Below are 26,508 nucleotides of genomic sequence, written 5' to 3' on the forward strand. Positions count from 1 at the left end.
TCAGCTTACTTCAGTTTTTGCAAACTGACTTTAAAAATATTGTAACTTATATTCAGTTAACTCAGAAGTGGGGAGAGGAGGAGAAGAGGTGGGATCTTATTCTCCCCTGTATACTCAAGCAAATACAAACTGCTGCAGCATATTTTAGCTTATGTGTTTTTCCTCATTAATTTTGTCATCTTGATTGTACTCTGATGTTCCTCGGCTTTTTCATACACTCCAATGTTCATCTGAGAAATATTGACATGTATGATATTGCTTCTATATGATGGGTTTAATTTATTTGCTAGGGATGGCTGTCATAACCTTCAGTGTAGCCAATCCCAATGAAGCTTAGATTAATCTTAAAACATTACTTTTTTTTTGTTAGCAATATTGATGTAGGCTAATGTATTCCCCAATTACCATGTATGGATGCAAGAGCGGGAGAGTTAAGAAAATGGACAAAAAGAGAATAAATTAACTTGAGATGTGGTGGTGGTGAACAGTGCTGAGGATACTGGGGACAGCAAAAAACAATACAAAACAAATAAATGGGTCCTAGAACAGATCAAGCCTGGAATTTCCCTGGAGGCAAAGATGACTAAATTGAGGCTTTCATACTTTGGCCACATCATGAGAAGGCATTAATCATTAGAAAAGACATTAATGCTAGGAAAGGTGGAGGGAAGTAGGAAGAGAGGAAGACCACATGCTAGATGGATGGACTCAATTAAGGAGGTCATGAGCATGAAGCTGCAAGAATTTAGACTAGCGGAGGATAGGGAGTCTTGTCTCATCCACAGGGTTGCCACAAGACGAGATCAACTCGAAGGTGGTTAACAACAACAAAAATAATGAATCAAGATATTCTCAGTCTATCCACTTGGGTCATTAGAAGGGTGCAGGGAGTGCGACCTGCATTGGTGACACTCCAGAAGAGGGGTGACACCTGGTCGGGCCTTCCTCCCACTGTGGGTGAAAAAGGGCAAGTGTGCCCCTCCAAGTTTCACCATGGCAGCAGCAGTCTCTTCACAAGGAAGTCTCTGTGGTGGCAGTGAAGTAGAGGCCCAAGCACACCCTTCCTGGCTTTGCTGCAGGAGTGGAGGCCTCCCCATGAGGAGGACTCCCTTGCAGCTGCGAAGAAGAGGGCTTTTAAAGACTTTTAGCCACTTCCACTGCCACCCCAACAGCCTTCCCCCTCCGTACCAGGTGACACCAGGCAGAGGGACACCACTGTCTCTATCTCTACCGTTTCAGCCTTTTTTAAAATAAGGATGATTAACACTTTTTTATGGTGAGGACAGGCTACACTGAACAGAAACTACAGCTGCTGACACATTGCAGAATTAATGCAGTTTGACACCACTTTGACTACCATGACTCAATGCTGTGGAATCCTGGGATTTGTAGTTTGATGTGGCACCAGAGTTAAATAACTCAAGGCTAATTAACTCAAAACTACAGTTCCCAGAACTCTATAGCACTAAGCCAAGGCAATTGTCAAACTGGATTATTGCTGCAGTGTGGATTCAGCCAAATTCTTCAGATTGAATGAAAAAGAGACTAAGTATCTACCAAACCAACAAATCCCAGAATTCTATAGCATTGAGCCATACCAGTTAAAGCCGTGTCAAACTGCATTATTTGTGTAGTGTAGATGCAGCCTATAATATAGTTTGAGCTACAGTAACACAAATCTGGAGAGCATTGCTTTGGTTAAAACAGCCACTTCAGAATGGATTGTTTAGATGGAATCTTGAGAAGGCCCTTGCTTTAAAGTCTGTTCCACTGAAACACCTTTAACCAACTTGGCCCCTTGTAGCTTATTGCCAACAAGAATTAAACCAGTTTTTAAGTGGAAAAAAAATTCTTAAAAGTAGTTTGTGTAGTTTGTTCTATAAAGCTATGATCCAGAAAGGGAAATCTTCAAAGGGGACTTTGCTGCCTACTTGGAGGCTTCCTACTGAAGTTGTTTTCCCTGAAGCCAGATTAAAGCCATCCATGCAGACTAATTTCACAACTTTATCATTTCTGAACATGTGAAGAATTGTGTCTGTGTTTATTATTTCAGAGTGTAAAACCAATGACATTTTAATAACATATATTTTTTTCCTTTATTGTAAAGAAGCATGAGAGTGTTAATAGCTAACATACTTCTAACTTTTAGGATTGTTCCCATATATACAACAGTAATGATTCAGCTACAAATGCAAGATACGTAACACCCAGAGTTTGGAAAGTCAGGCTGCATCCACACTAGAGAAATAGCCTGGTTTGGCACTGCTTTAACAGGGCAGTTAAAGCAGTGCCCAAAAGGGTTATTTCTCTGTGTGGATGCAGCCTCAGTTTAATGATTGCGTTTATCTAGAGCCAACACTCTTACAACTCACTTGTATAATTAATGCTTGCAAAAACTGAAAGAGGAAGCGAAGATTGGATATACCAGCTATGAAATCCTGTGCTGCCTTTCAGGGATTGGCTTTTCTTTGTAAGGCCAAGAAAGATACAGCACTTTTTTTTTTGGTTTGGTTTGGTTTCAACAGCCCATACAGCAACTGACTTCAGCTCACAAACTTGAAAAGATACACAGCAGCATCCAATTTCCCAGCACCCTTGAGTTGAAAGCTTGCCAAGATATGTGAAAGACCTTATGCATATGTAAAGCAGGAAGTTCAAATTACACAGCCAAGTCACCTCCCTGGGATCAAGGCACGGTTTAAATAATAATCATAATCATAATCCCTGAATGGTAGGACAGCATTTCAGGGAGACCATGGCCTTGCTGATCTGATGTTGTGTGAAGCTTGGACCTTGCCTTGTACTTGATTTATTTGAGATTTCGACCACTTCCCAGGGGCAGGGTGGGAGGATCCAGAAAAATTCAGATGCCACAGCCATTTTGTTTGTGGGCAGCATGGTAGCAATTCTGTCAGTCAGGAATGAGGAGGGGTTTTTAAAACCATGTTTTTGTGGCAAAACCGTGCCCCACCACAATGGGTGCATTTGTTGGGGGAAAAATCACATTTCTTAGCAATTTGCACCATGATAGATATGCCGATCCATGATATAAATAAAAAGAAAAGAAAGAAAACCCCTCTTCTTCCTAGTCTTTCAATATCAACTATATATATATATATATATTGTTCCAGGCCTGACTGGCTTTTCAGGTGCTTCAGGCAAACTCCCTCTATTTTCTTTTAAAATTGGTCTTAGCTGCCTGCACTTGGAGGAGAGACATTGCAGCTGATGGATGTATTTCAATTTTTGATAATGATTAATATATATAGGGATCTCTGTGTGTGTGTGTGTCAACGAGTCATATATGTGTGTGTGTGTCATTATCAAATATTAAAATACATCCATCTGCTGCAATGTCTCTTCCCAAGTCCATGTAACTAAGCCCAATTTTAAACCAATTTTAACCAATTAAGACCAATTTTTAATATTTGATAATGACACACACAAACACACATCATTATCAAATATTAAAATACATATTTTAATTTTAATACATAAAATACACACACATATATGCTGCAAAGGGAACTAACCCAAAGCCCCTGTGAGGCAGGGAGTGGATGATCTGTGTGCATGTGCCTTTTTCTTCTTTCTTTCTTTCTTTCTTTCTTACCTCCCCCCTTTCTCCAAGGACATGCTTGTGTACCCAAAGCAATCGAGGAAATCTTTTCAGGAGCTCTGTAGGGTCAGCCTGGGCTTTTGGGGGGCTTGGGGTGTGTGTGTGTGTTTTGGAGAGGAGGGAGGAAGGCAGGCGAAAAAGCAAGCCTGTCTAAAATGGCACACTGCCTTTCTGCATTTCTTTTTTCCAGGCTGCAGAAGGAAAGGGGGGGGGGGAGGGAGGGCCAGTGCAGCCTGTGTAGGGACACTGCCCTCCTAACCAATCAGAACACGCCTGTTTGCCATTACAAAGTTGTTAACCCCAGAGTCTTCTGGCTCCTGCTCTTGCTGCTCCTGCTGCTCCTGCTGCCTTGGCTTTTTAATCTCCTTTGCCTCTTTCCCTGCTTTACCCAAACGCCCCCACAAGAGAAGAACCCTTGGGAAGAACAACCCCTGATCCAGGGGAAACGGGGTCTCCCTTTTCCCATTTTCTTATTTTTTTTCCTCCCCTTCCCCCCCCCCCCCAAAAAAAGACAGAGATTTGGGGATCCTTTTGCTGCGTGGAGGAGGTGGCTCTTTGCAAGCCAGGAACTATGCCCAGCCTGTTCTGCCTCCGTCGTGGCCAAGGGGCAGCTGTCTGCTGCTTTGAGAGGTAAGTTTGCTCATCTTTAATAAGATGTATATATATATATATATCTTTCAAAGAAATCTCTCTTTGTCTATCTTTCTTTTTGTGGCGTCAGAGGTCTCCCTCTCGATGGGGCATCAAAGGGAGGCTGGCCTTGGCTCTTTACCTCTTTGGACTAATCGCGCACCAGGGGCGCCTTAGATTAAAAGCCCAGGTTTTGCTTCTGGAGGGGGGCAAAGGGGAAGCAGACCTGGCCCTTGATGCCCATAAAACGGTCACTTCTTTTTATGGAGCTCCCAGGAACTCAAGGCACCGACCAAGGTGGAGTTTCCAATATTGAGAAGAAATATGTGCAGAACAAAATACATGCACAGAAAGGGTTTTTTAAAGGAGGGGAGGACCACAAGGTATTGTTTGATGGGAGACAGGAATGCTCCTGAAGAGATGGATGTTGGGGGGGGGGGGTGGGTTTTTAAAGCCAGACTGAATTTGGGGGGGTGGGGGGGGGGGGGCTGGTTTTGAGGGAAACTGCCAGAGAAGAAGGAGGCTGACATAACAGGGTTGGTCTCAAGTTGTGTCTGCTGCTAAACGCTGGCCTTTTTCTAGTCATCTTTGAAAGCCTTTCTTTTTATGGGAAGGAACACACCTCCATCTCTTGGGGTCTTGGCAGAAGGGGGCTTTGGGGAGACATTTTGGAATTGGGGGCATTTTTAGAAGCTTTTTTTTTTTTGCACACGGTGGGAAATTTGTGTGTGTGTGTGTGTGTGTGTGTGTGTGTGTTGTATTGATCTGTGTTGGTGGCGCTGTGGTGCCTCCTAAACAATTTTATGGTCGTTTCACCAAGAAAAGAGGGAGGGGGCGAAGAAAGGTGGGGCAAGCTTTGAGATTTTGGATCACCTCCTCCTCTTTTTTCCTTCTCCTGTCGATATAGCATATAATCTCACCACACATCTTCTGTGCGGTGTGTGTGTGTGTGTAGATCTATTGTGCATTGCCATCTATGTCCCCCCAGTGCACTGTACACCAGAACAGACGTGTCGTCACAGTCCTTTGTTGTTCAGTGAGGCTAAAGGCAGGGTTGGGGTTTTTTCCTCCCTTTTAAAAGAAAAACCTCCTAAGGTGGGGGAAGAACTGGGTTATTCTTTGGTAATGTCTTCACCCCTGTTTGAAAAAGGAATTAAAAAAAAAGATTACATATTTTCTGTGGATTGTTTCTCTCTCTCTCTCTCTCTCTTTATATATATATATATATACACACACACACACACACACACACACGCATACCTAGTTTTAGTGAAGTATAGATTTTTTGGAAATTTCTAGCTGAGTTGGAAAGCCTTTTTTCTCCCTTGCTTCAGAGTTCTTTTTTTAGATGAACCAAAATGTGTGGGCTGGGCCCTTTCTTTAAAATCCTTTCTTTAAAACTGTGTAGATATTCATGGTTTAATTGAGCTTCATTGGCATGCAGATAGAAATTAAACTTTGCAAGTATTACACAAGCATTCGTGCAAATTGCCACGCAGGCTTCCATGTTTGGGGTGTGTGTGTGTGCAACCACAAACACGCTTACTAAAGGTACAAATGTATAGTTTTTCCTGCAAAATATCTGTATTCCTATAAAAATAAAAAAATAATTGATCTGATGCAAAGATGGCTGGGTGGATTTTAGCTGCACATGCTAAAATCGTGAAATAAAACGACTGACCTTATAAACGCATAGTTTTGAAATCTGCAAAAAATACCATAGAAAACGCAACAGGTTAAGGAATCTATTATAGTATTGTGAAGGAATGTTTTATTTTTCCGCCTTAAGGAATTCCTCAGACTAGTACAAGCCTTTTGTATGAGTAATTTATTTATATAATTCTGTGGCACATGCATGTGAATACAAGGAATATAGAAGACGTTGTTGCTTTGTGTGTTATATCAGAAATATTTCTAGCCTGTACTCTGAGATAATTTTTTTTCATGTCCTTGAAACAAAATGTCTTTACAAGAAGTTGGATGTTGCAGCATCTGTTTAAAGGTTTCAAACTAAATTTGTTCAGTAAAGGTCATCTCTTTGTAGATGTAGAAATGGCTTTCTAAACATTTCCACATTTGGATCCAAGTAAAATATCAATTCAATTAGGGGCAGATGAGCAGCTAAAATGCTTTCGCTGGTTGTGGCCCACAGTGTGTATTAACAATGGTAGTTTGAAAAGGCCAGACATGGATGTTCACTTTCAGATCTAAGAATGCAACTCATGCAGCCTCCATCTCAGTAATGTGGCAGTGCAGCACATGATTGCACCATACAGTGTTGCAGGCACCTTGATACATGGGTGCAGTTCTTAGCGCCTTGTACATACATCTGTAAAAGAGGCGTATGAATGCATCATGACTGGCCCTGGTGGATCAGCTGTTGTTCATGTTTAAGGAGAGATTGTTTATTCTCTCCACCCCTTCCGTCCCCATATACACTTAGTCACAATGAAGTGTGCAGTAAGGTACATTTTTGCAGTTTGTTACACCTGTGTTCCCCTTTTCCTTCAAATAGTTCAGAACAATATACAGGAAATATCCTCAGTGTAGTAACAGAGTATGCAGGGTGACCAGACGTCCTAACCACAAAGGAGGACAAGGCATAAAAATGTAGGATGTTACAAAATAAAACCTAAAAACACTAATATAAATATAAATTCATGCTTCTTAATCCTGTTCAAAATGGAAGGCAGGTTGAAATTCCTCCTGGACAGAAGGCTGAAATGTAGGACATGCCCTGGAAAAAGAGGACATTTGGTCACTCTGAGCATAGTTTTTGCATATGTAAAAATTAGAGATTCAGTTCCTGCCACCTTATGAACTCAGGTAGCAGCTCTGTGAGGCATATAGACCTGAGACTGATCAGTCAAGCCAAGTACTGACCAGTGAAGTAAGGCAGTTTAATGTATGCAGTTTACAGGCCTATATAACTTAAACAGATTGAATTAAATTAGGCATAACCAAGTTGTTATGCAGGATATATCAAAGCTTCATGGCTGTGCCTCTTTTAATATGAGTTAGTATTAAAATACAGTAAGCAGAGCCTCCACTAATCTCAATATGATGTACAGTGATCCCTCCACATTCACTGGGGTTAGGGCTGAAGGACCCTCGTGAATGTGAAAAACTGTAAATAATATATATATATTACACGAGAGAACACCTCTGTAGGAATCTCCAGGTCCTCCAGTGCAACTCTGTGGTCAACATCTGCCAGAAGTTGGTCATGAATCACGCTGGAGGACCTACAAATGCCTAGAGAAGTTTTCTCCAGGAGCCTTTAGGTTCTCCAGCACAACTCTATGGTCAGCCTCTGGCAGAGTTGCATTGGAGGACCTAGAGATTCTTAGAGAGAACATATAAATCAAACCCACAAATAATCAAATCTGCCAAAGTCAAAGTCACAAATGTGGTGGGCTAATTATATAGCTAAAGGTCTCCTGTTGCGTGCAGTAGTTGCCAAAGATCAAGTGGCATGGGCTGTGTTAGCAAAGCTGTATCTACCTGTCATTGTATCTGGGGGAAAAAATTACTTCTGTACGTATGGGCCTAAATACCTTAAAACTCAGAATCCCATCTGATCTTGGAAGCTAAACAGGGTCAGCACTGGTCACCAATCAATACCAAATGCTGTAGGCTATATTTCAGAGGAAGGAACTGGCAAAGCCACCTCGGGTGAGTATTCCTTGCCTAAGAAAACTATGAAATTCATGGCATTGCCATGAGTCAACAGGCGACTTGAAGGCATGCACATACACACGGAAGAGCAAGTGTTTGAGTACTGGACTACAACCCTGGAGACCAGGGTTCAACTCCCTGTTCAACCATATAAGTCAACAGGTGGCTCGCAGATGTGTGAACACACCCACATGGGAGAGAGCAAGTATGGTGTAGTGGTTTGAGCACTGGACTATAACCTGGAGACCAGGATTTGAGTCCATGGAAACCCACTGGGTGACCTTAGGCAAGTCATACTCTTTCAGCCTCATAGGAAGACAAAGGCAAACCCTTCTCTGAACAAGTCTTGCCCAGAAACCCCCATGATGGTTTTGTCTTAAAGTCAGCATAAATCAGAAATAACTTGATGGCACACAAGATGTGCATGCACCCAATTTATAAGTATATATTATTAGATACCCAAGACATATTTTGAAAGTAGGTCCACAAAAGCTGCTATCCATTGTTCTGTTTTATTTACATTGTGCTGGGATGTAGGTTCTCTGCAGAATGCAATTTATACACAAGAAAAGAATTAAAGGTGAAATTGTCAGACTGAATAAGCAATGAAAATGGGTAAGGAAGCTTGTTAGTGCAGTGCATGAGCTAGTATGAAACTAAGGGCCCATTCCCACTCGCTTATTTGCCCTGGATAGAACTGGGCAGATCTGGGTCCCCCTACACTGAATATGCCCAGAAAGAAGTTCGTACTACCCTTTACCTCGATTGGGGCAATTTACCCCTCTGAAGTTCACATTTGCGGTACTGGTTTAAAATGGAGCCTCCTCTGTTGTCAATCAAATTCACTTCTGCTTTCGTCAAAGGTGACATATCCTACAGCCATTGGCCAACGGAATGGGTGCTTTCCCCCTCCTTTTTTAAAAAAAAAACTGGCAGCAGTGTTTGCATATTCTGTCAACTTGTCAAATTTAAAAACCTTCAGGTGTGTGTGTGTGTGTGTGTGTTGTTTGTATTTGGGTCATTACAGATTATGGCAACCCTAAAACGACCCCATCCTGGCCTTTTCTTGGCAAGATTGGTTCTGAGGAGATTTTGCCATTGCCTTTCCCCTGAGGCTGAGAGAGTGTGACTCCCCCAAAGTCATGGGTTTCCACATGCCAGCCTCTAGCCTCCCCTTCGTTTCCAGCCCAATGCTACCTCCAAAGCCCTTGCCTCCCCCCCAAGCCATCCTCTTCCAGTCACAATAATAATAATAATAATAATAATAATAATAATAATAATAATTCCTCACTCCAGAATGCCATCTCTGCATCCTCTTGCTTTGCTCTCCCTCTGACTGTGACCCCAGAATGCCTTTACATATGTAGCAAAAGCATTCACATATTGTATCAATTTGCCAAATTGAAAGGGAAACATTTGTAACATTTGCATTGTAGCATTTGCATATTACACACAAGGCCTCTTGCAAAGTGAGGTGCTGTGCGGGCAGCTAGCAGAAAGGGAAATGTAGCACAAGCGGACACATTCTATCAATATGTATATTTATCAACCTGTAGAACTATTCACATACTGTCAAAAATAAAAATTCCAAGAGAGAGAGAAAGCTGCCTGAGAGAGGGGAGGCACGTTCCGCCCTCTGCCCTCCTCTGAACTAATCCCTCCCCTGAACTTGACCCTTCGTCCTGCTCCTTCCTCCTCCTCCTCCTCCTTCACCCCGATCCTGCCCTCCATGGCACCCTTCCTCCTTCTTCGCCCCGATGAAGGGGAGGCATGTTCCGCCCTCTGCCCTCCCTCTGACCTAATCCCTCCCCTGAACTTGACCCGATCATGACCGGGGCCAAGTTCACATTTGCCCACACCCATTTTTTCCTCAAAAAATACAGGTAAAACTCCGCTTTCAAAAGACCCGTGCCAAGGGGCATTTGCCCCTCAACGGGTGTGCAAACCTCGAATTTGGGTGTTAAAGAATCGGGGCCAATATGAACTTCCCACTTTTAATCCGGTTTCATAACCAGGGTAAAAGGTAGTCTGAATGGCCCCTAGGGGTATTCAGAAATGAGATTGAAAGAAACTGGATTTTCTTGAATAGTTAGTTATCATGAAAGGGGGGGGGTGCCTCACTAACATGACAAGATAAGAGCAAGGCAAAATGACACTGGACTCAAGAGTGAGTGTAGTTATCCAGAACAGCACAGTGGAAAAAGCCATGTAAGAAGAAACGGTCAAGCAAAAAAAAAGGCAGCAAGATATTGGAGGACCAGAAACGTGACATTCAGTAAAGAGCATAATAATATCAGAAACTGATTCAAAAGATAACTTTAAGTATAGGATTTTTTTTAAAAACACTAATTTAATGCAGACATTCTGAAATGAGTGAATACAGTACAAAAATGAAGGTCAGGAAGAAGTTTCAAAAGCCTAAACAAGTTGTGGCTTGGAGAAGAGTTTCATTTAAGCTGGTGGACACCATGGCTCTGTCTTGGTACCTGCTCAGTAGGAAAACACAACACAAAACAACCTGTACTCATCTAGGATTGGGGTCTGATGTGATAGGTTTATTATTATTATTTTATTTATATGTTGCCTTTTCCCCAATAATGGGACTTATTGCCATTTATTAAAACTTATTTCCCCAATAATGAGATTACAATTTATGAAAAAAATAGATTAAAACTACATAAAAAGCAATAAAAAGTATAAATGTAAACATTATTTAAAATAATTAACCATTTTGTAAAGTTAAAACCATTTAAATTAATTTTAAAACTGTATACAAACCAACAGGATGCTAGATTTGAGATTTGGAAAATAGGCCCTCAGCAAAGATATGGATGAGGTCTGCATGGTATATGTGTAGTGTATCTACTGTGTTCTTGTTCATCTAAAAACGTTCAGTTTTTTAATAAAACTGCTGTTTCGTCACATCATCCTGCTGGTGAAGAACTACAGTTAAGTTTGCTACTGATTTTGAAGAAGGACTGGTTCTGGATAATGGTGAGTGTTTATGGTCTGAACTGATAGCAAGCCAGAATTCAGAGAATGCTTATGTTAAGAAAATAAGACATTTTATATCTGACAAGATCTATGCAACATACAGTGGCAATAAACCGAGTCATCCTGTATTTTAAATGTCTATTCGCAGATAATTTACAGTAGTAATAATAATAATAATATAGAAGTGGCCCAAGTGTGGTCCTTCAGATGATGTTGGACTGCAAGTCTTGTCAGACTTAGCCAAAATAGGCATTCTTGAGGAATGCTGGGAGTGCAGTCTAACAGCATCTAGGAGGGCAATACTTTACCTATCCCTATTTTAGAGTAAGTAAACATAAAAGAAAAGACAAATTATAGATACATAGTCCTCAATTTACTATCCAGAGTATCAAGTGGCACCTGTGACATTGGTTTGTGTTCTGTGCTCTTTTGGTTGATTATACTGAATTATAAGTGAGTAATACTTATGCTATAAGAAGATAAATTGCAGTTCTGTTCACTTTGATCCTGTTAATATGTCTCCATTATAACCTTTTCCCACTACTATTTGAAAAACCTTACACTGCAATCCTATAAATGTCTACTCAGAAGTAAGCCACACTGCATTCAGTGGTTCTTACTCCCAGGTAAGTGTATGCAGAATTGCAGTATTAGACTTTCCATACAATGAAGCTTTTGGATCCCTGTGGCAGACATGTGTACACCACGTACTCCATAGACTGCTCTAGTGCATGTCTCCATAAACAGACTACAAATATACACAGATGAACAGAGAGGATAAATAGGATCTTGAGCCTTGTGTCATTCTTCCACATGAGGCAGGACCATTTAAATTTTGTACTATATATATAGTAAGGATACATTTTCTTAGTGAATGTAACTTTGTACTTACCAAAACTGGATGGTGTTCATGATACTTTATTTCCTAATCATTTAGTTATATAACTCGTATGATTCTTTATAGCCAGCTTCTGCCAAACTACTGTGAATAATTTTGCTTTGTTTTCAAGATGGCTGAAAATATAGAAATAGTGTAACCCATCTGTTCATATTCAAAGATCCTGCACTGTTGCTTCTTAAGTAAATAAGTTAAAATAAGAGTGAGATGCTCAAGTATTTTAATTTCAAACAAACAAATTCTATATAAGGCACTACATCATATTTCCCCCCATGCTTCCATAAGCATGGAATTTTGTGAAGCAGTGGGCATCTTCAGAGTCTGCCTTCTCCAGGATCTGAATTTTTAAAAGAGAGAATCCAACTTTACATTCCTGTGAAGAAATATTAAGAAATAAATGGTGTTTGCAGAAAGCCTTCATTGTTCAGGGCATGTAATATCTGCATGTTGCACTGCTACTGGTGCCTCAGTCTTGACTTAGTGTTTGGTTCTGTATGCACTTATTACCCTCATTTGTACCATTCTGATTAGTTACCACCTTATTTTTTTGCCATTAAAAATCCAAATTCCAGAATCCTGGTTTCATAAGTAAGTGAGATGGAATGTTGAAAATAAACAACCCTTTAGATTTCTGCCTAGATAGACAACTCTAGCCATTTTTTGAAAATTATCAGGGACTGCAAGTGCAGAGACAAAAGTAATTTCTCAAGCTTCTGCCATTCTGGCAGAAACCAGGGGTTGGGAAGGAATATGAGGCATTCCACATGTTGTTGGGCTCCAATTCTCATAAGCCTTTGCCAGCCTAGCTAGTTGAAAGAGTTCACAGGAGTAGTCATGTGAAGAGACAGAGGATTCCCAGCCCAGTCTAAATGTCCACAGTGATTGAACACCATAAAAGTGAATTATTCTGAGAATAGGCCCAACTAACTGAGAAGTAAACAAGAAAAGGCTAAGGGAAAGATTACATGTTTAGAAAGTATCTGAATAATCTGTTAGCTAGGTTAGAAACAGGAATATTTTCCCTAAGAACATAAAATTTATCTGTAACAGTGTTTTTAGATGACAGGAAGTATCTAACAACTGAATGTTCTCTCATTATATCAGGTAACATTAAGAATGTGTAAGGAACAAAATTAGAGAAAGTGATGTCTCTTTCACATCAGACTATACAGATCATGACACTGCTATCTTCACGCAGTCAAAACTGACCCAGTTACAAGACAGTAATTCAGAATATCTATAGAAGGTAGAAACTTCTTTTGTAGCTCAAGGTAAAGCAACAGCAAATATTTTTCCTCCCTTTTTTGCTCTTCCCTTATTACTCCCTCTAATAGTCAATATAGGTGATGAATGTCAGCAAAAATAAGGTCTCTGAGAAATGAAGAAGAAAGCGTCTTTTATAAATAAAAGTTGGCACTGACATGCTCTGATTCCCAAGGTTTAAGAAGCAGAGAAAGATACTCAGGAAGAGTCCAAAAACAGCAAAAGAGGTGATAGCTTAGTAACTACAAACTGTTGTGTGTCGGTTGGGAACAATATCCATATCTGGAAGGGAGATAAGTTTCAGAATTAAGAGTCCTCAAAGAGGGCTTGGATGGCTGGCTGGCACACTACACAGGATAGCTGTTAGATGTGAGGATCATTGTAGGTCCTTTTTGTTTATCATGCAAACTCAGCAGAAGGCTATTCCTTACTCATGTCCCTCTTACATTTGCTATATTACAACCATGCTTTCTTGTATAAAAATATTCCATTAGAGTAAACTAAGAATCCATTTAATACACCGTTGATCAACAGTAGAGTTAACAAGTATTTTCAGCAGCTTGTATTCAGAAACACTGGATGTAGAGCCAGCATGGTGTAGTAGTTTGAGTATTGGACTACAAATCTGGAAGCCAGGGTTCAAATCCCCACTTAGACATGAAAACACTCTCTCAGGTTCACAAGGCAAGTGCAAACCTCTTCTGAATAAACCTTGTCAAGAAAGCTCTGATAAGTTGCCTTTGTGTCACCATAAGTCAAAAATGACTGGAAGGCACACAACAACAAATCACACATAACAAGAATCCAAAATTCTGGTTTGCTGTAGACAAGCTGTGTGTTCCTGCATGCTACCTGGCCATTCTCGCTTATCTTTTGCAATCAGAAAGTACAGCTAAAGTAGCCAGAAACTCACTGGGAACCAACAGTTGAACACTGTGTCCAAACTAGATTCCCAAGCCATTTAGGAACTTGAATCTTCCTTCCAAATATGTTGGGAACTGGAAGCTAGCTACACATTTTGGCTTTATACTCTTTATGCATAAGCAAATGATAAACCAAGAGCCTTGGTTCAGATTTAATATGAACATATAACTGCTTCTTAGTCAGATTTTGCCTGCTCCACACAGTAGCAAGAGAATATGCACTGATCATATGGACCTGGAATCCTGTTTGGAGGTGGGATTCTTACAAAGGAACATGGCTGGTGCCTTTGAACAGTACTTTTGTGGCTAATATCCACCGATTTGTATTCCCTTACGCTTTCAAAAAGAATTATAAGGTAGCAGCCACAACCAAAATTGTGTACTGTGAACCTGATATTTTTTTATTATTACAAACCTGCATACCAGATAAAATATCTTGAGATACCTAATGCTTGTTACTTTTTCTTCTGAAACCAATACTGTTCCAGCAATCAGAGAATTTACGTCTTAGAAATTTTGCAGGTGTCTACAAACTTCACTTCTGACTCATACACTCAGCTATTCCAATTCGTACTTGACCATATATGTTCAAGTCAGAGTCCCATTCATTTCAATGTTTTTTCTTTCCTCTCTTCCCTTGATGTTATTCCTCCCAAGCACAACTATTGGGTGCATAGTCTGAAAGGCCTGTGCAATTTGCTAATTCTAATCTGTGTGTATTCAGAGTTTGGAGAGACACCACGTAATCGTGCATGTGTTCTATTAGATTTTATGATGACAGAAAGTTGGATATAACTGCAATTAGTAATAAGGCATTTCTGTCATTAATATGATCTTTTTACTGTGAAGTGGAATTAAAAGCTAATTATCTGGCTTTATGTCCAATTTACATTTTGAAAATACATTAAGATCATCACTTTTGACATTTTTCATGTGTTTCTTGGGGGGAAAGTTGCCCTGACAATTAAAACTATTTTGGATTATTGTGAGAAGATTTTCAGTTGACTAGAAAATGTATTTGTCTCTACAATAATATACAGCTAGCTAATGAGAACATAATATGTCTGCAATAATAATAATGGTAGCACTACTACTACTATTATCATTGTAGACATAAATCCTCATTAGGAGAAGCTAGTAGTAGTAGTAATAGTGGAGCCAGCATGGCATAATGGTTTGAGTGTTGGACTACAACTATGGGGACCAAGGTTCAATTCCTTGCTTGGCCATGTAATCCACTGGGTGACCTTGAGCAAGTCACATGCAAAGGCTACTCCCCTGTGAACAAGTCTTACCAAGGAAACCCCATGGTAGCCTTAGGGTTGCTATAAATCGGAAGTTACTTGAAGGTACCCAACAACAAAGTACTAATATTTCTTTTATGTTAAAAAAATCCTCTCGCTCTCACAGTAGCATAGAAGTGAACTGAAAAGACAAGAAACTAGTTTTAAGGTAGCAATGGAGAATGTATGGTGTACCAAATGTCAAATTGCTACTCCCATTATCGCTCACTATTGGCTAAGTTGCCTAGGACTATAGAAATTTCAGTATAACAACATCTGGAAGCCTGAATATTCCCAATCCCTATAATACTACCAAAATAACTGGCTTATAATTTTAAGGTTTTTAAATAATTAAAAATATGAAGGACAATGATGTATATTCATCATTATTAGATACATAACATTTCTAGATTTCTGCTGCAGGTAAATTCTCTAAATCAACAATCTATGGATTAACATTCTATAGTTGTACAGATTCTTGCGTGTTAACTGAAATAATAAAGAAACACTCTGCCTGAAAGAGAAGCAGAATCACCCTAAGAATATTTTTAAAGCAAAAAGTAACACAGAAATGAGTGATAAATAGTCCTTAAAATAGATGGCATGACTGGATCAGTAAAAGTCACTGCCTCAAAAATTCTTAGTTACAAAAGAGAGAAAGAGAGAGAGAGAAGACAAGAGTCATCTGCTTGAAACTAATCTTAGGCCCGTTCCGCACGGGCATAAAGTACACACTCCGTGCGTACTAGGGTTAGAAAGGGGCGTCCCTTCTGGACGCCCCTAACCCTAACACGGACCGAGTCTGTACAAAATGGCAGCGCCCGTTCCACACGGGCGCCATCATCTTGATGTAGCAGACGCGTTGCATCCGCACATCACACGGCACATATGACGCTGCGAGTGCACCATTGGCGCCTCACAACATCATAAGCGCGCCGCAAAGAGAAGCGCCATTTTGGGACTTCTTTTTGATCCATGAGGGAGTCGCGCGGTTTGGCTGCTGCGGCTCCCTTGTGGAACAACTGGCAGCGCCAGCAGACCGCCGCTTTTAGGCAGTCTGTAACGCTCCTCAGTTACCTGATCCAGAAGAAGATAATGCCACTCTCAGTCCATCATACATAATCAGGAGAGAATTTTGACTTTTAGTCTGTTTAAAAAAAAGGACATAAGAAAATATACTACAAGACAATTTATTTGTAAGGCATGATAGTTGTTAATTTTTGTTAATTAATGTTAATTGTATAATTAATGTACACAGCTCTTTACAGAATAAAAATAAAGAAACAAAGAATTTCCTAGGAATCTTACAATCTAAAATCTGAACTCAAATCAGTAAGTGATTTTACAAAATGGAGAGGGTTGGACTATGGATAGGGTTTAGACTATGGCCCAGTATAGATGGGCCCTTTGCAGTGCGTCCGCAACGTACTAGGGTTACCTCAGGGTGGCGCGTGCACATGCCCCGCAACCCTAGCACGTCGTCAGCGTGCCGCAGTTGCGCAGCGCCATAGAAATGGCGCACACAATGATTATGTTGCAGCTGCGCTGCCTACAAACGGCGCTGTGCAGTTGCGATGTAATGGAGCTGTCTCTGGTGCTTTGCGGTGCCACAAAAAGGAGCTGCTTTTTACAGCTCCTTCTTTGCTGCACTGCTGCGCAGCGCCATATGTAGGCAGCAGCACTTCTGTGCAGCAAAGAGAGGCGCCGAGCAGGCGCCTCTTTTTGGTGGTCTGCAACCTGCCATAGTTAGATATTAAACTTCACATTAAAATAAGTGAGTACAGTAGAATAAGGACATCTTAATCTGGATACAAGTCATTGTTAACATTGGCCTGTTAAATAATAGTTGGCCACTTGTGCAACATTGCATGTGTACAACTGCAAGAGATTACAGCTGTGGATAGTGCTGGCCAGTGCATATTGGTAAAATAACCTTAAGTGTAAATCACCAGTGCTATACTGCTCAGATGTAAGCACCATTTAGTTTAATTGTGCATACTGTGTGGCAGGTATATGTAGGATTACAGCCAAATCCTTCAGCTAGGTTACCTGGTAAGTAAAAGAGTCAGAATGAGAGACAGTATTAACTTATTTGCTGGTTTAGCTTCAGAAGTACCATCCATCCTTTACCAAGTTACAGCAAATGCAGAATATGGATCATGCAGCCTAACCTTCCTGCGAATTATACAAAAGGACTATAGTATGTCTATATTTATATGAGTTATCCAATGAAAATAGCAGTCGCTTTACAGAAAAGGAGAACTATTCACTTTAGGGTTGCATTTAATGGAGATTAAACATTATAAAATTTTGGGCAATCTTTTTATTTACATATATATTATGTCTCTCAAAGCAGGTTCTCACAATTTTGTAACAGAAAAACTATTTTTAACACTTTTTGTACACAGGAATAACCTTACACTTAAGGTTATTTTACCAATATGCACTGGCCAGCACTATCCACGGCTGTAATCTCTTGCAGTTGTACACATGCAATGTTGCACAAGTGGCCAACATGTGAATTCTGTTGAGTGATTCTGCAGAGTGCAGAATCGTTAGCTCCACAAGGACCTGTGCACTACAATGCTCAGATTAAGAGTAGGCTAGTTATGCAGAGCACTAGTTGTGTTTGTCCTGTAGATCTATTAGAGGGGTGGGAGTGATGAGGCTCTAACTCTCCTTTCCCCCAGAAATGGGACTTTGGGTGTCTTACAAATTAAAATGATTATGATCCAGTTTAAAGTATACCAGAGGTCAACATTAACATTGTATCAACTTATTAACAATATTAAACAATTTAAAATATACTTAAAAGGGATATAAAAACAGTTTTAAAAAGTAGTACAATTAAAACAATGATGCAGCCTCTTAAAAGCCCTTTTCTTTAAAAAAAAACCCCAGCAACATTCAGTTCTCTTCTCAGGACCTTAGGACCCAAGTAGTTTCATAGCAGGAGATACAGTCTGACAGTTTGGCTGAACCAAAGCCACAAATGTAGGCCTACCAGTACATAGGATAGTGTCAGGAAACAGACTGTTAGCCAGTGGAGACATTGGAGTAGGTGAATTATATGATTTCTGGCACCAGCCCATTAACACTGGCTGCAACTGCCTACACCACATTAAGTGGTGTAAACAGTCTTCAAAGGCAGCCCTGCGTGTCATACATTACTGTAATCTGAATAGGATGGATATAACTAAAGCATGTGTCACAGCAGCCCTATAAGAATGGGCACAATTGGTGCACCAGGTTTAAGCGTACAAAGGCACTCCCGGCCACCACAGAAACCTGGGTCTCCAAATTTAAAGCTCATTGGTTTATTTCCAATACACCTAAACTGTGACTCTGCATCTTCAGTTGGAGTGTAACACCATTCAGCACAAACTGAATTCCTATTTCCTGACCATGTTTCAAATGACCGGGAACATCTGTCTGGTTTCTTAATAGTTACTCCAAATCTTATGCAAGATACCTGTGTTGTGATTTTCCTAAAGTGTTTCAACTGCAACATGAGAGAGGGACCAAAACCTGAATTCATCATGTTCCAAAGGCAGATACCTGTTTCTAAAGAGATCTTCCTAAAGTGGTATCAAAGAAAATCTGATACTCCTTTTTTTGTGTGCTTTCAGAGTTAAAGACAGAGGAGGTCAGTTAAGGACAATCCATGATTGATCTAATTTCTGCAATTCTACTCATATTTCTAAGCTTTACAAGGTTTTTCTTCTCCTATAGATTTACGAATAACATATGCTTTGCCCTAGTATAGATACTTTGTACAGATATTTTGATATGGTATAAATAACCCTAACAAAATGCATAACTTGTAATTAATATATAAATCACTCAGAAACAATAGCTAAGTTTTGTAAATTGCAACGAAGATATGCGTGAATATTTGCAACATACAACATCCCCCAAAGTGCTTGATATAAGAGAAATAACAGAGTAAACAGGTTCAATTTTAGCTGTCTTCATATGAACAACAGTAAAGTGTTTTCCTGTAGTAATTACTGACAACCTTGTACTACAACTCTTAAATTAAACATTCTGTATAAATAGCATGCTTTCAGTGCAGAATTTCCTTATATCCCACAAAGCAACCACAAGGGACTATGTGTATTAGACACTACGGTCCTATTTGGAGAGCTCTGTGCAAGATAATTTAAAGCATTTGAAAGTATGTTGCTTTATTAGAACATTGCTTGAAAATAATGATTTAATAATGTGCAAGGTAAACAGTGATTATCTCCATTAGAAATTATTTTTCCATCACTAGTATTATGCACAATGAGGTTTTTTATGCATCTTTTTGTACAGTTCATCCCTAGAGAAAGTAGTACATGTACCTGATAGTATCAGTGCAGCAGCTGCTTTAAAACTAGAAGTGTTTTCAGAAAGCCAAGATGACCCTGGTATTCTTGTTTCTCTTCTGTCTTCCAACCCAGTTTGCAAATGACTTCAGAGTGTAACTGGTGACATCCTAGATCAAACATAAAAAAGAGAGAAATAAAAGTTGGAAATAAACCAATGAGTTGTATAGCCCAGCCCCTCCTTTTGAAGACAATGGCGGGTTACAGACCGCCGAAAAGCAGCAGCCTGCACCCGCCCCTTTCCACGCTGTATCGGGGCCTCAGCTGACAGACCGGCAGCCTCCGAGGCCCTGATCCGCCGCTTTGCAGGCTGCGGGGAAGCGGCAAAAGGCCGCCTCCCCACAGCCTGGAAAGGGGTGTCCTTGGGGCTTCAAGCCCCTAGGACACCCCAACAGCAGCGGGGAATCCCAGAAAGGGGCCACTCAGCCTCTTTCTGATTTGCGTCCGCTGGTGCAGCCTTCACACAGCTGCACCAGTGACGCAAACCATGAAGGAGCTCCGTTTTGGAGCTCCTTCCTGATCTGCCGAAAGGGCGCATTAAGCGCCCTTGCGCGGAGCGATGGCGTCACGCCCGCACCGCCTAGTTTGCAGGCGGCGCGTTCATGACACCATCATGGCGGCGGCCGTGTGGAACAGCTGCCGCCATTTGGTGTGCGCGGAGCACGTACTAGGGTTAGGGGGGTGCGTAATATAAGGTGTTGGTTATTACCTATAAAGCCCTAAATGGCATGGGCCCAGGATTCCTGAAGGACCGCCTCTCCCCGTACATTCCGCCTCGCACCCTCAGAACATCTGGGCAGCAACTCCTGAAGGTGCCTGGGGCTAGGTTGGCTGCTACTGCCAGAAGATCCTTTTCCACAGCTGCCCCAGCCCTTTGGAATACGCTGCCCACGGAGCTCCGCTCATCTACTACCCTGGCCCAATTTAGGAAGGGTCTCAAAACCTTCCTATTTAATCAGGCATTCCCCGACTAAATATCCTGTGGGCCTCCCTCCTCTCTCGTGGCCGTGAGGTTGGGCTAAGGGTTTTTTTATTGTTTTTAAGGATTGTTGTTTATGCTATATGTTTTTAACCTGTATGATGTTTGCACTTTGGTGCACTTTGTGAGCCGCCCTGATCGTTTGGAAGGGCGGGGGTATAAATAAAATTTTTATTATTTATTATTTATTAATAGCGGTCTGTAACCCACCTATGTTAAACTGCTGGGACCTATGCATCCTCCAGAAGTGTTCTATCTGCCAAAATAGCTTAACTGATTGTACTTTGGTAGGTAGATAGCTTTTCTCAATTGAATGCAAAATAACTGCACAGAAATCAGACTCTTGACTGTTAGTATATTTGTAGCACCCCATGCTTACTGAGCAGCTCATTATCCTTACTCCAGTGTAAAGCTGGTACAGGATTACTGTCTTAATATATGCATAATGTAAGGTGGGGACAGCTCAGATTTAGGAGTTATGTTTATATTTTAAACCTTCTCAGTATTCCTTCTCGGTATCTGCCTGGAAAACACTTCCTAATCTTAAGCAATAGTATCTGCTTTTTATATCAGTTTATTGGGTTCATCATGAGCCACCACAGCAAGACTCTGTAGGCCACTGCTTAAGTCATGGGTGGCTTTCTTTTCTTTTCCCCATCTGTCCTCTTGCACAGCTATAGTTTACACCATCACTGGATAGTATAATACACAATCACTGGATACTATAATAAATGAATGTTTGGTCAAGTACAGTGTCAGTATAATAACAAAACACACATAGGAGGCACCATGTTGGAGAGAAGCTTAGCTGGAAATGCTTCATGCCTTGCTGAGTACAGATATATATTAAGTGAGGAATGTTGTGTCAAAAGCTCCCACTGATGTACATTCCAGCCATAAGTCTACTACCCCAACAGTTGTATTTTAAAGAAGTACAGTAATGCCATGTTCTCTTTTATGGGTCTTCTCAAATTAGATTGACATCAGCATTTCAGAAACTTATGTGGTTATGGGCTTGTCAAAAACCTATGGCTGCCAGCAGGTAGGGGATAGTGGAGGTTAGGGCACATTTAAAAGACAGCTTTTAATTGAAAAGGCTTAGGAAATACTAGTTTAGCATTTCATTTAAGCTGTAGTTTGAAGGGAAAAAACCTCAGGTGGTTGCAACCTAAGGGCCTCAATATTGTTAAAAAGGCATATGACCGTAGTGCCTTTTAAAGGGTGTGTTCGATACAAACAATACAATTATGGCTTTAAGAATTTATTCACATATACCCTGAACACACCTATTCTCATGGGATTTTGTGACGTTAAGTCAAGCTAGGTCACGTCTGCTTAGTATTTGGACAAAAACAAAAACAAAAAACACCAAGGGGATGCCAAGGATATCTAGATAGCGCTAGAAAATAATTCTGCCTGAAATCCTGGATAATGGCTGCCAGTTAGAATTGAGAGTACTGGTCTCCAGATGGACCAGTGACCAGACTCTCTCTATTCCTACATTTGTCTGTTTTTTATTTAAAAAATAAAGCTTGGGGAAATGGGAATTCAGTTTGAAAGCCATAGAGTTTTAAATAGCACATTGTTCCTAGTCCATTCCATAGAATTATTTGATGTCACAGAGCCCTAGTAGAGAACAAAATGATGGGAGGAGACAATAAATTATAGTTTAGGGAGAACACAGGGGGCTGTGATGCTGCCCCTATTTTAACCCATTATCTGTAACACATTTGTTCTTCTTCTTGTGTGCCTTCACAAGTCTTTTTTTACTTATGGCAACCCTAAAGCTGACCTATCATGGCATTTTCTTGGCAAATTTCATCAGATGCCCTGGCCAGCCTCTTAAGACTGAGAGTGTGACTTGCCCAAGGCTACCCAGTAGGTTTCCATGGCCAAGCCGGGATTCGAACCCTGGTCATCTCCAACACTCAAACCACTACACCAAGCGGGTTCTCTATAACACATAGTTTCCAAATACTCTGAAAGTGTGTTTGTGTCAATCCTTCCCTTCTGGAGGACATTTGATAGGGAATCTTTTCCTTCTTCAGTGTGTTGTGCCATCCTCGTTGTGGGATATCCTGCTCCATCCCATCACACAGAGGACACTTCTGCCAGATGTCCTAACTGCAAAGGAATACAAAATGTAGGACTTCCAAGAAAAATGTAGGATGTGGCCCAATGCAAAAGCTTTAAAAGCACCCATAAAGATAATTCATGTTAGTCAAGGTCAAAGTGGAGGACATTTTGGAATTTCTCCAGGACAGAAGGCTGAAATGTACCAGATGTCCTAACTGCAAAGGAGGACAAGGGCATTCAAGAAAAATGGAGGATGTTACTGAATAAAAGCTAAAAAACACTCATAGAAAAGTGGCTTCATGCTTTTTACATTTTGGAATTCCTCCTGGAGAAGTTGACATGTAGGACAGGTCCTGGAAAAGGAGAACGCCTCCTGGTCAGCCTTGGAAGGAGGCTCTTAGACAAGGGTCACCAGATGTCCTTTTCCAGGACACATCCTCAATTTCAGCCCTCTGTGAGGGGAATTCCTCCATTTTGAGCACATCTAAGCAGCATGCACTTACATTCATATGAGTGGTTTTTTTAGTTTTTATTTGGCCAAGCCCTCTATTTGTCTTGAATGCCTTACATTTCTCAGTGTCTTGTCTTCCTGTGTGGTTAGGACATCTGGTCACCCTGGCCTTGGTTGTGTGAGGGGATGGAGCAGGGTGACCAGATGTCCTAATAACTGCACAGGAAAAAATGTAGGACATTTCAAGAAACAAATATAGGACCTGCCCAAACAAAAAGCTAGAAACACTCCTAGAAATGTAAATCCATGTTTCTTAGTCCTGCTCAAAAACGGAGGGCATTTTGGAATACCTCCTGGAGAGAAGATTGAAATGGAAAACGTCCTGCAAAAGGAGGACACCCCTGGGCACCTTGCCTCAGGGGGTGGTGACCATATGTCCTAACTGCAGAGGGGGACAAGGCACCAAGAAAATGTAGGGCATTCCAGGAAAAGTGTAGGACACGACCAACAAAAAAAGAGCTAAACACACTTTGTGCTGTTCGAAAATGGAGGAAATTTTGGAATCCCTCCTGGAGAGAAGGTTGAAACAGAAGACCTGCCCAAATAAAAAGCTAAAAACACTCCCTGGAAATCTAAATCTATGCTGCATGGCCCTGCTCAAAATGGAGGACGTTTTGGAATTCCAAAATGTTCAGAAGGCTGAGGTGTGGGACACATCCTGGAGAAAAGGAGGACACCCCTGGTCACCCCTGTGTGAGGGGATAAGCGTAGGCCCTTCGTCTCCCTCTGCGGCGGGGATGAAGGGATTTAGTCCTCCATTTTGAGCATCACTAAAAAAAGCCTGTAGCCCCTTTGAGACTAACTGAAAGAAAAGAAGTTGGCAGCATGAGCTTTGGTAGACTTAACTCCCTCAGATGCACATAGAGATCTTGTAGCACCTTTGAGACTAACTGAAAGGAAGAAACTGGCATGAGCTTTCCAAGACTAAAGTCTACTTCCTCAGATGCATTTGGTGGAGTGGAAGCCAGGATAGAGACACATATATGCCATTGGTATGTGAGGTTGTGTGAACTCAAATCCTCACATTATACCAATGGCAAATGTACGTCTCTGTCTGGCTTCCACTCCAGCAAATGTGCAGCATGAACTTTTGTAGACTTCTGTCTATTTCCTCAGATGCATTTGGTGGAGTGGTCAGCCAGACAGACATATATTTGCCATTGGTATAATGTGAGGTGCCAATTCAAATTCTCATATCCTCACATACCAATGGAAATGTATGTCTGTGCCTTCCACTCCACCAAGTCTACGAAAGCTCATGCTGCACAGTTGGTGGAGTGGAAGCCGGGCACAGACAGCCATATTTGCCATTGGTATAATGTGAGGGTTTGAGTTAAAATCCTCACATACCAATGGCATATATATGTCTCTGTGCCTGGCTTCCAGTCCACCAAATGCATCTGAGGAAGTAGACTGAAGTCTAAGGAAAGCTCATGCTGCATGTTTGGAGTGGAAGCCAGGCACAAATGTATATTTGCCATTGGTATAATGTGCGAATTTGAATGACATCTTCACATACCAATGGCATATATACATCTGTGCCTGGCTTCCGCTCCACCAAATGTGCAGCATGTGCTTTCGTAGACTTCAGCATATTTCCTCAGATGCATTTGGTGGAGTTGGATGCCAGGCACAGACACATATTTGCTGTTGGTGTGATGTGAGGATTTGAATTGACATCCTCACTTTATACGAATTGTGTGTGTGTGTATCTGTCCCTGGCTTCCACTCCACCAAAATGCATCTGAGGAAGCAGACTTTAGTCTTGGAAAGCTCATGTTGCCAGTTTCTTTCAGTGAGTCTCGAAGGCGCTACGAGGTCTATGTACTGGTTCTACAAAGACACGGTTCTGTTTGAATTCTGCCAAAGGGGATGTTTTAGGCGCTTTGTTTCCTTGCTCCGTCGAGTGAGGCCTCGCTGAGGTAAAGGAAACACGACAAAACCGTAGGCCGCATGACCCTAATGGCGGCGGCGGCGGAGGAGGGCTGCTAGGCCGCCTTCTTCCGCGAGGGAAGCGGCGCTTCCTCCTCCTCCTCCTCCTAGGAAGGGGGCCAAACGGGCGGCCGACGAAGCGCCCTTCCCTTCTTCTCTCGTGCCCGCGCCGCGCGCGCCCGGTCCCTCTTTATTTATGATCCCTTCCCTCCCTTCCTTCTCCGCGAGGGGCTCGTGCCCGCGCCTTGCGCGATGCAGTGTGGGAATGGCTGTGGCGCTGGGGTTGGCTGAAAGAGGCGGCCAGCAGTCGAGGTTTAATGTCCGCCATGTTGGCCGCGGCGGCGCCTTGAGGAGCGGAGCCCGAGCGAAGGCGAAGGCGGCGGAGAGCACTCTGCGCCCGGACCGGACCCGCCTCGGAGCCCGCCCCGCCCCGCCGCGGGAGCCCCGCCGCTCCCTCCATGAGAGCGCTCGGCGGGGGCCGGCTGCTCTCGGCTGCTCGCAGCAGCGCCCTCGCCCTCGCCGCCCTTCCCTCGCTCTCCTCAGCCGCCATCGCAGCCGCAGCCTCCGACGACGACTAACATGAGCAAACTGTCGTTCCGGGCCCGGGCGCTGGACGCGTCTAAGCCGCTCCCGGTCTTCCGCTGCGAGGACCTGCCCGACCTGGCCGAGTATGCCTCCATCAACCGGGCCGTGCCGCAGATGCCCACGGGCATGGAGAAGGAAGAGGAGTCGGTACGTGATGCTCGGAGAACCCTCCCGCCACCGACGGGCCCCGCTCTGCGCAAGCACAAAATGGCCGCCGTCCTCCTTCCCCCGCGAGGCCTCCCTCATGCGCCCTTCCCTCCCTCAGAGACACAGGGGCCTCGAAGGCGCCTCGGGAGGCCCTGGGTGCCCTCAGAGCGGCCCCCGAATGGGTCCCCCCCGTTTTCGCCTCCCCTCGGCCCCCGAAAGGCACAAAGGGCGTCACGTGACGCGGCGGACGGCCGCCATTTTGTGGCGCCTCTGCTTGGGGTTGGGCCTTGGCTGCGGACCGTCGTCCGCGGGAGCGCGCGCGGGCTCGGGAGCGAGCAGAGTGAGCGGGAGCGCGCGGGCAGAGCTTGGCTGCGTTGGCGTTGTTGAAGTTCCGCTCGTCGGGCGCTAGGTGGCGCCTGTGCGCTGGGATTAAAGGGAAGGCCGGGGAAGGAAGTAGAAAGTGCTGCTGCTGCTGCAGCTGCTGGCCATGTGCTTCTCGCCAGGCGTTGCGCGTGGCGCCATGGTCTGGGAGTTGGGCTTTTTTAGGGGGGCTCTGGGGTCCAGGGTTCGCTCCCCTCTCTGTCAGCCTCAGGGGAATGGCCAAGAAAACCCCCATGGTA

At 42.5% G+C, this 26,508-nt stretch overlaps 1 protein-coding gene and 1 long non-coding RNA gene across 5 annotated transcripts in view; one reads left to right on the top strand and one right to left on the bottom strand.

The window, feature by feature from the left end:
- Positions 1-3,946: 3,946 nt before the first annotated feature.
- Positions 3,947-26,508, top strand: part of EPC1 (enhancer of polycomb homolog 1) — a 74,025-nt gene continuing 51,463 nt past the window's right edge. For 2 of the 4 annotated variants that reach the window (XR_006104421.1, XM_042471777.1), the window contains exon 1: positions 25,341-25,888. Coding sequence is in view for 2 of the 4 variants with exons in the window: in XM_042471777.1 (XP_042327711.1) it covers positions 25,736-25,888 (153 nt within the window). In the remaining 2 variants the exon portion in view is untranslated. Of the gene's footprint in view, positions 4,250-25,340; positions 25,889-26,508 lie in introns of those variants that run through there. The other 2 variants (XM_042471775.1, XM_042471774.1) reach the window with 2 other exon arrangements.
- Positions 10,272-25,873, bottom strand: LOC121932797. Its single transcript, XR_006104422.1, has 4 exons — positions 25,736-25,873; positions 19,635-19,768; positions 16,366-16,435; positions 10,272-12,192 (listed from the first exon to the last, which is right to left on the bottom strand). It is a non-coding gene; the product is annotated as an uncharacterized LOC121932797 (long non-coding RNA).

The sequence above is a fragment of the Sceloporus undulatus genome, chromosome 6, assembly GCF_019175285.1.
Source record: "Sceloporus undulatus isolate JIND9_A2432 ecotype Alabama chromosome 6, SceUnd_v1.1, whole genome shotgun sequence".
NCBI lineage: Eukaryota > Metazoa > Chordata > Lepidosauria > Squamata > Phrynosomatidae > Sceloporus > Sceloporus undulatus.